General features: G+C 42.1%; 1 protein-coding gene and 1 long non-coding RNA gene across 3 annotated transcripts in view; one reads left to right on the top strand and one right to left on the bottom strand.

Annotated features, from left to right (window-relative positions):
• Positions 1–16,364, bottom strand: part of LOC309644464 — a 621,011-nt gene that overhangs the window by 284,320 nt on the left and 320,327 nt on the right. The window lies entirely within an intron of this gene.
• DOK5 (docking protein 5) overlaps positions 1–16,364 on the top strand; it is a 150,175-nt gene that overhangs the window by 62,736 nt on the left and 71,075 nt on the right. For both annotated transcript variants that reach the window (XM_082428179.1, XM_082428178.1), the window contains one exon: positions 12,872–12,979. In XM_082428179.1, coding sequence (XP_082284305.1) covers positions 12,872–12,979 — 108 coding nt within the window. The remainder of the gene's footprint in view (positions 1–12,871; positions 12,980–16,364) is intronic.

Below are 16,364 nucleotides of genomic sequence, written 5' to 3'. Positions count from 1 at the left end.
TTAGACTGGGAAGCTAACAGGTATGTTAGGAAGAACATAAAAATAAAAATATAGATGAATCAACAACCGGAAGGTACATCAGTACCACAGTAGTAATAAAGAGGAGGAGGGAAAAGAAAAAAGAAAAAAAAGGGAGGGGGGCAAAAAGCCTTGGCTGTGGAGGGCAGGACCTAAGCAAGGGCGAGGTTTGGGTGGTGGGCCAGGCTCCCTGTGCCCAAGTGGGCAGGGCAATTGCCCTCTGCTCCTCTCCTGCTCCTACCAGTGGGTCCCTCCCGCTAGCCTCTCCTGTTCTCCCCTCAGCCTCCTTCCTATGCCCCCAGGACCCATGAGATCTGGAGGGGGCTTTTGGTGGGGGTACCAGCCTGGGAGCTCAGCAGACTCCACAGCCCAAGTGGGCCAGGCGATCGCCGTTCACTCCCCTCCCGCTCTTCCTGGAGAGTCCCTCCTGCCTGCCTCTCCTGATCTCCCTGGCCTCAGGGGCACCAATCCTGTCTGGCCTCCACTTCTCCTCCCCCCTTGGTCCCCCTACTTCCTACCGGTTCACTGTGGGGTTCCCCCCGTCTCCTTGGGCATCAGAGTCCCCCACCAGTGGCCGGCAGGTGCCCTAGTTGTGGGGAGGCGCTAACTCCGCATCTTCCCACACCGCCATCTTGACTCTGCCTTCAGAATCTTTCTTTTCTTTTTTCTTCCTTTCTTTCGTTTTTTTTTTTTTGTCACTCCACTTCCTAAAAGTCCTTTATTTGCCCCAACTCAGATTTGTGTTCTGCCTGTTGTTTTCCAAGTAGTGCCCAGATTCATGACTTCTTTCTCTCCCTTCTGCTGCTTTTACTTTTCTCTCTCTCATTTCTACTTCTCTCAAAGTATCAAAAAAAAAAAAAAGTAAAGAATTTGAAAGAGAGAAAAAACCCAAATCACTCTTTTACAGAACAGTTTGGCCATTTCTTTTGTTGCCTTGACTCCTGGTAATACCAGTGCCCTGGAGGTCTCACCTTTCACCAAAGCTGTTTAAAGCATTCCCCTCTACAATGAGTGTTACTTTAGGCTCAGAATCTTATATACCATTTTGACACAGGGTTGTAAGTTGTGGAGAAGTGACTAGAGAAAGGAAAGGGAATTTGAGCAACTAAGGGTGGTAAATTGTGGGAAGGTGACCAGGAAATTTTTACTGTAGATTAGGGTTGTTTAGTATGGTTTGGTATACAGACTCGTCTTGGTGCTGTCTCTTGTCTTCCTGGTGTAAGAGAAGGAAACACATTTACACGTGTAAGTCCATGTCACTTAAAAAAATAAATGTGTGCCTTGCTTGTAGGCAGAAAGGGGGAAGGCAGAGAGATCCTCCTGTGTCTGCGGTTTCTCAGTTGTTTTCAGCTCAAAGAAATCCTGATGTCAGAGTAGCATATTTTGGGGTGGCACACTCTGATCCTCTTCAGCTGTAACAAGGTCCTCCGCCCCGCCTAGTTGGTGTCTGTGAAGGCCAAGTAGGGAGCCAGGACTTTCATCTTGGCCCGTTGGTAGTTAGCCCTCTCCACCGTGGTGTCAGTGGAGACCATGTTGGGGGTCTGTACACCTCACTCAGCAGTAATGAGGTGCCTCTCCCTCTCCCCACTGGGGCGGGGTCAGAGGGGGCCTCGTGGAGGGTCAGGATTTTCACCAATGCCCAGTGGTAATGAGACCACCCCCACTGCTGTGTCAGTGGGGATCACAGAAGATAGAGCTCCCCCCTCAACCCAGCAGTAATGAAGGGACCCTCGGGAATAGAGGACTTTTCTGCTTGCTCTCTCGGACTTCTGCTTGCTCTGTGATGATAAGCCCCAGCTAACCTTCTGGAGAATCCAAGACCGTGCAGTGCAGAGCTGAGTCACCTCAGGCAAACTCCAGTCAACCTGCCTTGACTGCTCACCTGTGAATGAGCCAGGAGCCAGGTCAGATCAGTAGAGCTGCCTGATCCACTATCCAGTTCATGAGAAGTGAAAGATGGCTGTTCTTTTAAGCTACTAAGCTTTGGGGTGATTTGTTACATAAAAATAGCTGTGATAGAGAAATTTCGCCCGAGATCTGAAGGATGAGAAGGAAGCAGCCCTGTGAACAGCAAGGGGAAGAGAGTTTCAGCACATTCTCTCATCCCTCATCGGAGAAGAATGGAACATTTTGGAGACTGGGGTGCCATGAGTGAAGCAGGAAGTGGTGGTGAAGAGGTCTGACAAATAGGCATGGGTCAGCTTGTATAGAGCCAGGCTGTGAAATTGGAACTCAGTGTTGGTGATTTTGGTTTGGTGATCACTTAAAGACTGCTTTGGAAGCCACGATGACATCATTTCTTGTTTAACTTCACGAAATATTTGTTGGGTGCATACTACCAAATGACGGTATTCTGCAAATGTAGTCTGTAATCATTATGACCCCATGCTAGGCATTGTGTTTGGGGCTGGGAGACAGATAATTATCTGTCTCTGCACATGAGAAAGTGAACTCTGTGGACTCTGCTTTATACCCTGCCATTTCTTCAGTGCTTGGAACAGGGCCTACCTAGCACATAGTAGATGCTCAGTAAATATTTGCAAAATTAATGAGTAAATGAAGGAACCAATATGGGTGTTGTCCTTGTTTGCAGGCCAGTCACTGCCTGATTGGATGGTATGAGCTGCTGACCTCTATGAAGTGCTTCCCAAGCAATATAAGCCCTTTAAATGCACTAACTTATTCCATTCTCCCAACAGGCCTATAGAGAAGATAGTGTTATTAATTTATTTTAAAAGTACAATAAAACCTTCTATGAGATATATATATATATATATAACATACACAAATAACTGAGTATTCATCATGTTTGATAATATAATGTTTATATAAACTTAGATGTTTAATAGGCATGACAGACTCCTTACATCCATCATCATGTCCCATATCCTCCCTCAGATCCTGGTCCTCGTCCAGGCTCGCTTGCTCAGCTAATGGAAACCCCATTCTTCTATCAGTACTTGCTTGAGCTAAAAATCTTGGAATTATCCCTGTCTCTCCTTACTCTCATCCTTATATCCAGTCTCATCAGTGGGTCTTGTTGGTTCTGCTTTCAGAATATAACCGGATTCAGACCACTTCTCGTCCCCTTCCCCACCTCCATCCTGACCCAAGGCACCCTCACCTCCCATGTGATTTATTGCAGCAGCAGCCTCCTGACTGGTTTCCCTGATTCTGCCTTTAGTTCCCTGCAGCGTTCTTAAAAGTGAATTGGATCATATTACTTCCATTCAAAACCCTCCATCTCACTTCCCATCTCATGCAGAGAAAAATTCAGAGTCTTTGCAATAAGACCCATAAGGCCTAGCCACCACCACCATCTCTGAATTCTCTGGACTTCTGATGGCTTCATCACACCAGGCATGTTTCTGTGTCAAGGCCCATTTGCTACCGCTTCTGCTTAGCGCCCCCTTCCCCCAAACCTCCTGTCTCTTTCAGGTCTTTGCTCAGATGTCACTTTTTCTTTGAGAACTTCCCTGATTACCCTATTTAAAATTGAAATACCACTAGCAATTCTCCTCTACTCTCTTGGCTTATTTTCCTTCATGGTACTTAGCACCATATGACATATTGTGACATATTACCTGTGTACTATAAGACACATGAACATGTATGTGTGCATATATATCTTGTCATCTTATTGGTTGTCTATAAGTGCAAGGAAGGCAGCAGATTCCTCCACTTTGTTTATAGCCGTGTCCTTAGTACCTAAACAGTGCTTGGCACGTGGTAGGCACCCAATAAATATTTGTTGAATGAATTAATGAGTGATGTGATATCAGCTCCCCAGTTTTTTGTTTGAATAGAATGCTCACCCAGTAGTCAAGATTCTCTAGCATTTCTTAGAGTAGTTTGGTTTTTTCCTCAGAGGCTGCTTAAAAGTAGAAGCTAAATAAGGACATATAACTGTGTGTGGCTTCTTCAGGCGGCTCTCCTGTTTCTTACTTCTCTTCCTCCTGTGTGGATCCGGGGGACAGAAAGGAATTGGGGAGAGAAGGAGTGGAGCCATCACGTTTCCCTCTCTACAGTGTCCGCTCTCTACAGTGGTCAGCTTTGTCTGACAAGGGAAGGGTTTCCTATGTGTGGCAAGAACAGCTGGTGGCCGATACTGATTCCGTGAGAATTTTTCCAAATAACCTTGTATTACTTGTTTGATTATTACTAAAAATATGTGTATATAGTTACATGTGAAGAATATATAAATGAAGCAATCAGCAAAATAAGGCAAAAAAGGTAGGGAGGGGGCCAGTTTTTGCAGGCTCTGGAATGTCTTGTTAAGTCTTTGGTTTCTTACCCCAAAGGCAACAGGCAGCCACAGAAATGCTTAAGCAGTGGATTGATGTGGTCAGATGAGTGTTTTAAAGGTCACCCCAGATGTCCTGCAGGAAGTGGATTGAAAAGTGGCAAGAATGAAAGCAGAGAAACTCTGAAGCTCAGGAGGTGGTGGCTTGGATTAGGGTGGTGGTCCCTGCAGAAAAACAGATACTCCAGGTTTAACCAGAACAGGACTCAGTGGCCGATGGATTGTGTTAAAATTTTTTTTTCGAAAACAGTTAACTGTTTTTATCATGACTCTCGTACAGATGTAGAAAGAGCACGTGTTGAAGATTCTACTTAGCTTATTAATTGAATGAGAGAGCAACACAGAATATTATAATAACTAGTTCTAAGGGGAATCCAAAGAACCTACATGTTTATATATCCAGCATAGCGAAATGCATGTTCCCAAGGAGGCAAAACTAGCTTCATGGCAGTGGGGGAGGGAAATCAACAGAACCTCTACAGAATTTGCATCTTTATGGACTAGAATTATTTCGCATTTCTATCAGTAATCTACAGTTTAGAGTTGTAGAATAGCTCCCACAGAATCAGAAGCAGATAATACTGGATGTGTGTGTCCTAGAGAACGCATAGTTTTCCATTGAAGCAGACATTTTCGTCCTGTTGTCGTGTGTGCATGTTTGTGTGTGTATGTGCACGTGTGTGTGTGTATGTGCACGTGTGTGCGTGTGTGTGTGTGAGGGGAGGTGGGAAAGGGTGGAAATACAGCTCTCAGTCCTTTTGGACGAGCAACTGGGCCTTATTTACTGAATGAGTATATATACTGGAGTAGAGACAGATTAAAAAGCAGGGACAACCTACTTTTTTTACTTAATAACTTACTAGTAGCATTTTCTATGGTATAAATATTATTTTACAACATCATTTTTAATGATGGCAATTTCTAGTTTACAGAGATGCCATAATTAATTAAGCTAGTCCCCTGGAACATTTAGAGTGCTTTCAGTTTTTTTTGGCCAAAGAACCCTATTCCCATATGTTTGCATATTTCCTCAATTATTTCCTCAGGGGAAAGTTCCTAGAAATGGTATTTCCAGGTCAAAGGGTAGCATGATTTACCCTCTAGAAAGGTTGTGCTAATTTACTTCACCATCAGCAAAGGATTGACATGGTAATTTATTGCCTGTGGATGCTTTTGAAGTATTTTTAATCCTCTTTGTACAAATTTTATTTTATGATTAATTATCTCATTTTTGCAGGTATTTTTCTTTGCAGTGAATTTAAAACGAACCTTGCTACCCACTGTGCAAAACCTTCTCCAAATTAGCATTTTTTTCCTTACAAATGAAAGGTATATATAAATGATAGGCATAGAGTCATGTTGTTTACTCAATGAAAAGATTTTTCCCCCTCATAAAATACATAATTCTGAACCAGCTCATTGTTTTGGTAGGTGGAGTTGGTAGCAGCCTACCTGTTAACGATTCCACGATGCCAAAGAACTACTTCTCTTATACTCTTCATCTGTCACCTTCTGAAATCCCATAATGACAGAGTCCTTCATAAGACTAGAAAGTTTTAAGCATCTTGGTCTCAGAGATCATCCCGGTCAAAATTCTAATATTGTGGAAGGATTATTTGCAGACAGTGGCAGACAGGATGGAGGGGGGATTATCCCTCTGCTTCCAGATTGCGTCATCCAACGCCATTTTCTATGGCTATTGGGTTGAACTTGGATTGTGGTATTTCATCAGTCACGGAGGAGCCCAGGACTCTGGGTGGGCAGCTGGTCACTGTGGCCATGCATCGTTGGCCAAAGTGGAGGGCTGGGCACTCCTAGAGAAGGGACTGGTCAGCTCTAGGGAGCTGACCACACATACCAGCAGGGAGCCAGCTAGCCAGGACATTGGTTTACTGCAGCTGTAACTAATGAATAACGAGAGACTAAAGTTTAGAGAGGGAGGGAAGGCCAAGAAAAGCTGAGAACTTACATGAGATACTTACCACATAGTTAGAAATACTCGGCACGTTTGAGTTTCTGGACTGCAGTCAAGGATACTGAATACTTTGTTGCTTAAGGAGAGAGAGAGTGGAATTCTTTTCAAAGAAAACACATCTTACAAACTGCTGGGCTAACTTGCAGTCCTGGAATAGGGTCTTCAGACCCCAATTGCAGAAATACTCCATTAAAAACTATCACTCTTGGTGAACACTTGGTGCCAGGGAACTTAAAATCACAAATGCAAATGTCACACCAAAATAGCTAGACGATAAAGTCGTCGTCCAGATGAAAGAGCATATGGTTACAGCTAAATGTCTCTTTTTAGATTATGATAAGCATGAAAATCAAATTCTTACAGACAGCTCGACCCTCAGCATAAGTTTATGCATCTCTAGGAGATCAACTTTTCTGGGAAAATCCTGGAGGAATGGTTAAGAGCTTGTTCTTCAGAATCAAGCAAACCAAGGTTGGAATGCTGGCTTGTTTCTACCAGTTCCACGCCCTTGAGTAGTACTCAGTGAGTAACCTCACCAAGGCCTTATTTCCTTGTTGTAAAATGGGAATGATAACAGCATCTGTCTTATAGGGCTGTTGGTAGGGTTAGTTGAGATAATGCACAAAGAGGGATTAGCATTCTGCCGTGCACAAAGGGTTCGACCAATGCTAGGTGTTGTTACTAACACCCTGGATAAGAAGAATATTTGATTTGTTTTGGAGAATAAATAAAAACAGGATTAGAATGTGAGAAATGAGGCTAATTTAGCATTATAAGACTGAGGATATATCTTTAGAATTGGAGAGAATGCCCTGAGAAGAGAAGAATCAATCTGAGTACAGGAAGCGGATGCTGGCAAAATGGAAAACAGTCGTAACTTACCTTTTCTCCCCAAAGGGCACCTTCCCTGCGTAGAATACGATAACTATAGAAAGCTAGAGGTGAGATGCTAATGCCTCTGCCTGTAAAAGGCCTCTTGAGCACAGCATCTGCATCCATTGTAGAGCAGTGGGTCCCAGCAGTGGACGGCGAGACGGGAAATGTGTGGAGTAGGTGGTGGAGGGCACTGAAAGGCATCAAGTCAGCATTTTCATAGAAGTTGAAGTTAAATTTGGCTTGTGGGGAGATACGGGATATATAGGGATCCTCGCCTGGGGGATATTTCCTCCCCTCTCTCCCTGAAGAGGGACATGTCAACCAGATTTTTATGTTCATCAAAAGGTGACCTGAGCTTAAACAGTTGAGAAATACTGCCAAAGACCAGAGGCTGGCAAACTGCAGTCTGTGAGCGACATCTGGCCCACTGCCTGTTTTTTTAAATAAAGTTTTATTGGAAGATAAACACACCCTTCATTTACATGTATCCTCCTATGGCTGCTTTCGTGCTACCACTGCAGAGTTCAGTAGTTGCAACAAGGGCCTGTGACCCTCAAAGACCAAAATATTTACCGTCTGGCCCTTTACAGAAAAAAGTTTGCTGATACTTGCACTAGACCGTGAAGTCCTAAATGGTCACATCTTACTTAAGCTTTCTGCTTTTCTTGAGCTTATGTAAAGGCAGTATATAATTTTCCTTTTAACAGAAATTTTGTGACCAAAATTTGCTTTCTGTTATCTTCATAAGTTGCATCCTATAGGGAGTTTCCTGCTCGGGAAACTGGGATCCCACAAGCCACGTGGCGTGACCAAAAAAGAAAAAAAAAAAAAAATACGTCCTATAGAAGTTTAGTTTGTGACTCTGTTGTTCAAGACATTGTGATGGACTGCTAATGAAATTAGGAACTCCAAGCAAATTCTGAATTGTTTCAGCTGTTCCTTGGCCCTGGAAATCTTGGTGAATTTACCAGACCAGTCTTTGTTAGGAAAAGTAGCTAGTAAAGATATCAGGGATTTGAAACCAGAGCTAATTAGTTATTAAGGATCTCAAGTTTTAAAGAAAGGGAAGACAATGGAAAAAATAATAGAAATCTTATATGGTTTGATGACAGTTTAAGGCTGAAAATTAGGTGTAGTAAAACGACCACCACCAAGAAAATACACACTGAAGGAGATTTTTATGTAACTGCTAAATCTCGTGTACATCCACTCAGGTTGTCAGAACTGTGTGATGTGCTTGTCTGTTTTAGCTTTGACAGTGGCTTGTGTGGATTGACTTGTCCAAAGCCAGGACTTTGAAGATATTCCCATAACCTCATATTCTTCAACTCTGCAGTCTCGGCTCAGCGTGCACTCACCTGTAGCAGTGGTTCTGACGTTGCCCCCCAGGGAACATTTGGCAATGTCTGGAGACAGCTCCGGTTGTCAGCAGGGTAGGAGGGGTGTGCTGCTGGCATTCAGTTGGAGGAGCAGCCCTGCCCTTCCCACTACCCCAGATTACCTTGTCTAAAATGCCAGCTGTGCCGAGAATGCGGAACCCTGATGCAGAGAAGGTGGGATATTTCAACATGAAAATTATTCTGTCATTAGATCCTCTTAGAGTATAGTTATCATTAGGATTACCTACTCCTCATGTCCAGTTGGAAGCTGCGCTTTGCTCTCATGGTTGGGGTAAACATTTTTTAGTTAAAAACAAGTCAATTGAAAGAAAAATGTTAGCTCAGAAATACTATAGATGGTCAGTGGATGTGTTATATGAAATATGAAGGAGATGGTTGAATGAATTAATTTAAGAAAAAAAATGCCCTATGCTATTATGCAAATGAGATTGTTCTCCAATTGTGGTCCTTTTAACCATATCAGTGTTACTCCAACTAGTCTCCACGTGTTCCCATGTTCAGTGAGTCCTCCTGTTTCATTTCCTCTAACCAATTTTGAAATATTGAGGACAAGTTTTTAATTCTCTGATACTTGGTGGCTCTTCTGTTCTTGGGACCGAGAGTGTAGGGCAGGTGAAATGGGGAGTTTACTGTAGTTCAGCAGATTTCACTTTCACCTTCACTGTGTCTCAGGACAGCATCGCACGCTGCTCCACATCCAAAGCCACTGCGCATCACTTGTTGGAAACCACTCAGCCCAGAGGCCCTCATCGTGGATGGAGCATTGGTTGGAGGGCTCTTTGTTGTCAGTCCCACGTGGGAAGCACTGGGTTGTCTGAAAGTCTTTATGAATATTCATGGCATTGGTTTGCAAATTACAAACAAAATCCCTGGGGGATATGGTACAGAGCCAATTTGGCCCTACCCCAAGAGGTTCTGATGCAGTCGACCTTGGCTAATCTCTAGGAATCTGCATAATTAACAATTATCTTGAGTGAGGCTGGGCCAACACGGAGAATCACTGAACCCCCTTTCCATAAACCAAGTTTTGGGGTTTTCCTTATCTCCTGATGAACCAACATGTTTTAATCTGTTCCGGGGTGACTTTCCAGCCAATAGTTATAAGCAATATTGCATGTGAATTTATACAATAGTACTCTTGCAGTTATTTGATTATAACACTGCACTTTTGCTCTTACTATTGATACTTAATAGAACAAAAAAACCCAAAAATCCCCTAAGTGTAATATGGACGAATCAAAGATGGAAATCACTAGGCATGCTGAAATTGAGGGATCTTTAGCTTGTGTTCGATAGACTTCAGACAGAAGCCAGGCAAATAGAGGTTTGATTGTGAAGAAAATGAATAAGTTTTTGTTTTTTTTTTTAAGTAGAAATACTGTCGTTCAAGATTGGGTCTAAAAGTTGAGGCATAATTAGGAAATATAAAATATCCCCTTTGGTGAAAATATTTTTTTCCCCATAGTAGGCATATTTCTTGCATACCTTAGCATGCTGTCTTTAACACATTTTCAGGGCCATGTCCAGAAGAAAGGGGTTGCCAATAATAGAATGACAGTGAGGAACCTATTTTCCACATCCTTTATTTGAACAATCAGGGTGACAGTCATTCCCAATGTAATTACAGTCCTCTCTCTGGTGGTTAGGTTTTAAGGGAGCTGGTGATCTCATCTGTTATTCAGACGTCAGCCAGATGTTGGTAAGTCTTCTATTTGCCAACCACAGCCCTGAAAATGTTAATTTGCACGGCTGACTCTCCACCCTGAAAAGGATTTTGGGTTTGAATTCTTACCAATGGCTCTTGCCAGTTGGCTTTCTAAAGTTACCTAGTCTAGTGGCTAATTAGACTTCGGTCTGGTAGCAAAAGAATTAGGTAACTGTTATTAGATTAGGCTGTAATTTTTAAGATCTTTTACATTTTTTGTTAAAAATTTATCAGCATTTTGTTTTAAGATAATTGTAGACTCACATTTGGTTGTAAGAACTATTACAAAAAGGTCCTATACCATTTATCCAGTTTCACTAGTGGTAACATGTTCGAAACAACAATGCAATATTATAACCGAGATAATGACATTCATAGAGTCAAGATACAGGACAGTTTCATCACTGCCAGGATCCCTCATGTTACCTCTATAGACAGCCCCGCTTCCATTCTGCTCCCTTCTCACACACCCCTAACCCCTGATAGCCACTAATCTAATTTCCATTTCTATAGTTTTGTCATTTCAAGAATGCTTTTAATGCAGTCATACAGTATGTAACCTTCTGGGTTTGGCTTTTTTTCCCCCACCCAGCATCATTCTCTGAAGACGCATTCATACTGTTTTTATAGCTGAGTGGTTATTCTATGAAATGGATGTTCCCCAAGTTGTTTAACCATTTACCCATTGGAGAATAGATGGGTTGTTTCCAGTTTTGCGCTGTTACAAATCCAGATGCTTACGAACATTCATGTTCACATTTTTTTGTGTATGGGATGTTTGCATTTCTCTGGCATAGAATCCTAAGAGTGCAATTCTAAGTCCTATGTTGCTTGCTTAGTTTTTTTTTTTTTTTTAATTATTTATTTATTTATTTTTGGCTGTGTTGGGTCTTCGTTTCTATGCGAGGGCTTTCTCTAGTTGCGGCAAGTGGGGGCCACTCTTCATCGCGGTGCGCGGGCTCTCTTGTTGCGGAGCACAGGCTCCAGACGCGCAGGCTCAGTAGTTGTGGCTCACGGGCCTAGTTGCTCCGCGGCATGTGGGATCTTCCCAGACCAGGGCTCGAACCCGTGTCCCCTGCATTGGCAGGCAGATTCTCAACCACTGAGCCACCAGGGAAGCCCGCTTGCTTAGTTTTTTAAGAAACTGCCAAACTGTGTTTCAGAGCTGTTCCATTTTACATTCCCACCGGCAATGTATTATAATGTAAGTGACCCAGTTTCTCAGCATCCTTGTCAACATGTGGAGGCATTATTATTATTATTATTATTTTTTTATTTCAGCCAATCTGATAGGTGTGTACTGATGTTTCATTGTGGTTTTAATTTACATGTCCATGAAGGCTTAATGATGTTGAACATTTTCTCATGTGCTTCTTGATCATCTGTATATTCTCTTTGGTGAAATGTCTGTCTTTTTTCCATTTTGTAATTGGATTGTTTGGCTCTTTACTGTTGAGATATGAGGACTCTATATATTCTAGATACTAATCCTTTGTCAGATATGTGGTTTGCAAATATTTTTTTCCCAGTCTGTAGCTTGTCTTTTCATTCTCTTAGCAGAATTTTTCACATAGCGAAAGTTTTAAATTTCGACAAGGTACAATGTGGCAACGTTTTCTTTCATGGATTGTGCTTTTGGTATGAGGTCTAAGAACTCTTTGTTCAGACCATGATCCCAAACATTTCCTCCTTTTTTTCCCCCAAACTTTTTATAGTTTTTTTAATATTTAAGTCCATTTTCAGTTAAGTTTTATATGAGTGTTTTGGGTTAAGGAGTTTGTTTATTCCCTATGGATATTCAGTTACTTGAGCACCATTTGTTTAAAAGGCTACCCTCCCTCCATTGCTTTTCCACTTTTGTCTCCATGTTTTTATGACCCTTGGTAAGTTCAGTGACTATGCAAGATGAAAGCCAATAGAATCGATTTTAATTATTTTACTGGTATCTTTGGATATTTAAGAAATAACAGAAATTCTCTTTCCTTTAATTTACAGTATTAACTTTTCACAGTATCACCTTGGACTGCACCCTAGCCTGGCAATAATCTTTGAGTCTCTGGGTTGAATTTTCTGAGGGAGAATCTGCTTGGTGTTCATCAGCATTTATTAGCTAGTCTAGTGTCTGGCCCAACTCTTGGCCATCAGTTATGAGGAATGTCACATGACACATAGGGACTGTCTCTTTCTAGGACTTAAAGTCTTTGGCATATGTCAGGCCTATGATTTCCATATATAATGGCATTTGAAATTAGAGCATGTGCCGTAAATGCTTATATTACTTGCGCTGATTTGGGATTTTTATTTCTGGGACTTTTTCTGCAGTGTTTCTACTGGTGTTGTTGTCCAAGTATGAAGAAATTTGCCTCCAAATACTTATTTTTCTTTTGATTGCAGTGATTTTCTGAATGACATAATACACCCATTGTGGAAACAGTTCGGGGTTTTAAAATTTTATTTTCCCAAAGCAACATCACATTTATGGCTTATGAATATTTTACAGGTGAAAACATCAAAAAAGAAAATATTTAAATGTAAATGCCAGGACTATCTGAGTCAGTAGTGATGCTGAGTGCTGTCTTTGTATTTCCTTGCAGATTTATCAACGATGTTGGTTAGTATTCAAGAAAGCTTCAAGCAAAGGTCCAAAAAGACTGGAGAAATTTTCCGATGAACGTGCTGCATATTTTAGGTGTTATCATAAGGTAAGACTCGATTGTTGTAGCTTTCCAGAAATCTGTTCATAACTAGGGAACTCAAGTTCATTCAGTCTGAAAACTTGTCTTGCTTTTTTAACAAAGGTACAAATGATACTTTTTCCAAGGACAAAACATCTCTAAAATAATATCTACTTGCTCATTGTTTAAAATAATTGACTGATGTGAAGTCCCTCTTCTGGTTTCCTACTATTTGTTGTATTTTCCCCATCTCTACTGTAGAAATCACCATGTTTTGTAAATTTTCAATTGCGTGGTAGGCCCTTCTCCCAACACTGAAGCCCCTGGAGGGTCAAGATTGGATCTCATTACGTCTATCACAGTGCCTGATACAGAATAGATCCTCAGTCAGTGCTTGGAATGTGGGGTGAGGAGGGAGGGAAAGAAGCTGGAAGAGGTGGATCCAGTAGCACAGAAATTTAGCCAGGTGAGGGGAAGTGAATAACCTTCCCTTTTGTGCAAATTCTCGAAAAGTGGTGACTTTCCAACATCTTACTAAGGGCCTGTGTTGACACCTTGGTTTATACAATAATGAAAAGCAGTAGAACAAGCTGTATTCCTTCTCAGCTTGGAGACATAAAGAGTATGCTATGCTTTAAAGGTGCATCTATACAGACATAAGGGAAGGAAAAGCACAGAGCAAGACTTTTGAGATAAGTAGGAAAGGGAGTCAAGAGTAGCATCTTCCATGTGGTTCATTTCCCCACTATTTCATAGCGAAGTTCTGCCTTCCAAGGTCAGCCCCATTTCCAGCCTTCCTTCTCTCCAAAGGAGAACCCAAGTATACTTCTCTATGAGTCTAGATTTCCTCTACTGTTTATCTTCCATATGCCAGATATTACCACTATTCAAATAAAATTTTTTTTGTCCTCAGGAAGGAGTTGTTGCGAATCTATTATTTAGGAGCGGTGATCCAGGAAGCCAGGGAGAGCATAACTTTGAACCATGGAAAATAATCTTGAGCCAGTTGCTCCATTTCTGTAACACCTGAAACTATTGATGTCCAGTCATTTTGGACCAGATGTAATACGTCCCACTTATCCCGTGCATACCCAGTGTCTGTTCTTGTAACAAGATGGCGAACAATGATATAGGAATGACGTGCTTCATTTTGATTTGAGAGGTCTTGCCTTAAAACGGAGCTCAAGATGCCCAAAGGGGTGTTTGGTTTATCTCTGGGACAAGGACAGAGTTGCTTCCTTTCTCCTTCCCTTACCTGGCACTGATTCCTCTCCTCCACCTCTCAGGTCCATCACATCCTGGTGACTAGATTTTCTGCTGTGGTTGAAAATAATTCATTCTTCATTGCCTTCACACTATAATTAACAAGGTCATCCAAAGGCTTCACCCCTAGGCAGCCAGAACTTGTGGTTGTACATCAGTTCTTCTCTTGAGAATCCCAGCCAGTCTATAACTTTACAGTCTCCATCTGCGCTAGGTTGTGTGCTTGTGTCCCAACCACCCAAATTCATATGTTGAAACCTAATCCCCAGTTGTGATGGTACGTGGAGATGGGACCTTTGGGAGGTGATTTGGTCATGAGAGTGGAGCCCTCACGAATGAAATTAGTGCTTTTATCAAAGAGACCCGGGAGAGCTCCCTCCTCCCTTCCGCCAGCGGAGGACACAGAATCTATGAACCAGGAAGCAAGTCCTCACCAGACAGTGAATCTGCCGGTGCCTCCACCTTGGTCTTCCCAGACTCCAGAACACTGAGAAATAGATTTCTGTTGCTCTTCAGCCACCCAGTCTATGGTGGCTTGTTACAGCAGCCTGAATGGGCTAGGATACCGTCAGACTCGTTCTGTTTGCTCATTGTGTGTGGCCGCTGACGTCGATCAGTGCTTCCTTGTTTTGGAAGAGTTGCATATATTTCCAGAAATATCTGATTCTTCACAATCCCCTATACCAACCTTTCTGAATGCAGAAAAATAAATAGGCTGTATTTTGTTTACAGACCTATATATTCCTAAGAGAAGAAAGAGGACAGGTGAGGAGTATTTTATAGGAACTCCCCAAATCCAGTCCATCGGCAGATGGTGTCGGCTCTGTGTTCAGTATGCAGAGAGACTCTGAATGTTTCTTACAACCTCTGTTGCTACTGCTGTGGTCGAAGCCACCAGGCTGCCTAATTCCCAGCCCTCCGGAGTCTATTCGAAACACTTACATCACATCCTGATACTCTAGCTCAGAACCCTCAGCCAAGCCCTTATAATGGCCTACACATCACACATGTGACTCCCTGCCGCCTGTTTAACTTCATCTGCACAGTTTCCCCAATCCAACTTTACTCTGCGACAGGTGCCCTGGGCTCCTTACTCTCCGCAGAACATGCCAAGCACATTCCTACCTTCGAACTTGCTCTTCCCTTTGCTTTGGCTCTGCCAGCAAATATCTGCAAAGCTCATGTCCTTACTTTGTTCGGGTCATCGTTCAAATTCCTCCTCTACGTGAGGCCATTGCCTGCCCCCATTATTTAAAATGGAATCCTTGGACCCCCTCCCTCTCCATCTCCCTTTATTTTTCTCTTTAGCACTTATCACTACATACATATCTACTTGGTTGTTTCTTATTGTCTTTACTACAACACCACCCAAAATAATTTCCACAAGGGCAGAGATTTTTTTGGGGGGCATAAGTCTGCTTCTACTCCTTATCAGGGCCTAACACATAGCAGACACTTTTTAAACTATTGATTGAAAAGCTATGAATATTACCGACAGAGGACATGGAATACATGTAGATGTCTTTGTGTCACACTTTTATTTAGCTTATCAGAAAATCTTGAGAAATCTGAAACCAGGAAAAGGAATTTTGATTTGGAGGAAATGGGGTGCGTGGGGATGGGAGCAGAGAAAGCCAGGATTGGGAAGTTTGATGAGGACAGACTCAAATGTAAAACCAAAGTGGACTGAAAAGATTCCCCTTGAATGTGAAACAACTAAGGGGAGATTGAGGACAAATGAGCCCTATTTCCCAGACTTCTACCTGCTGGCTTTGGAATTTAATATGTAAATCTTTGGGGAATGTGATAAGCCACATTCTCTTTCATCTATAATAATCATTAACCAAAGCTCAAAGCATTAGAATGGAAGAATTATCTACACTAACCCTCCAAGCCCTTGATGAGTTCCTGTAGCTTATTCATCGTCCTTACTCTTTCAGGCCTGATACGTTTAGTATTAATCTCTCGGGGGCGTATAAAAAGCTGGACTAACTCTGAGATGTGCATTTTTTATCTAAATTCTGTGTAATTTATGAATCTTGATAATACTAGGGTGATAAGTAGCACACCGTGAACAGATTTCAGAGTTCATTTGAATACAAATAAAGCAATTTCCAAAAGAAATGAAGAACTGTATATTATGCTGTTT

This window comes from Balaenoptera physalus (assembly GCF_965194825.1).
Source record: "Balaenoptera physalus genome assembly, chromosome: 16".
NCBI lineage: Eukaryota > Metazoa > Chordata > Mammalia > Artiodactyla > Balaenopteridae > Balaenoptera > Balaenoptera physalus.
The sequence above is the reverse complement of the archived record's forward strand: the minus strand, read 5'-3'. Positions and strand labels throughout refer to the sequence as shown.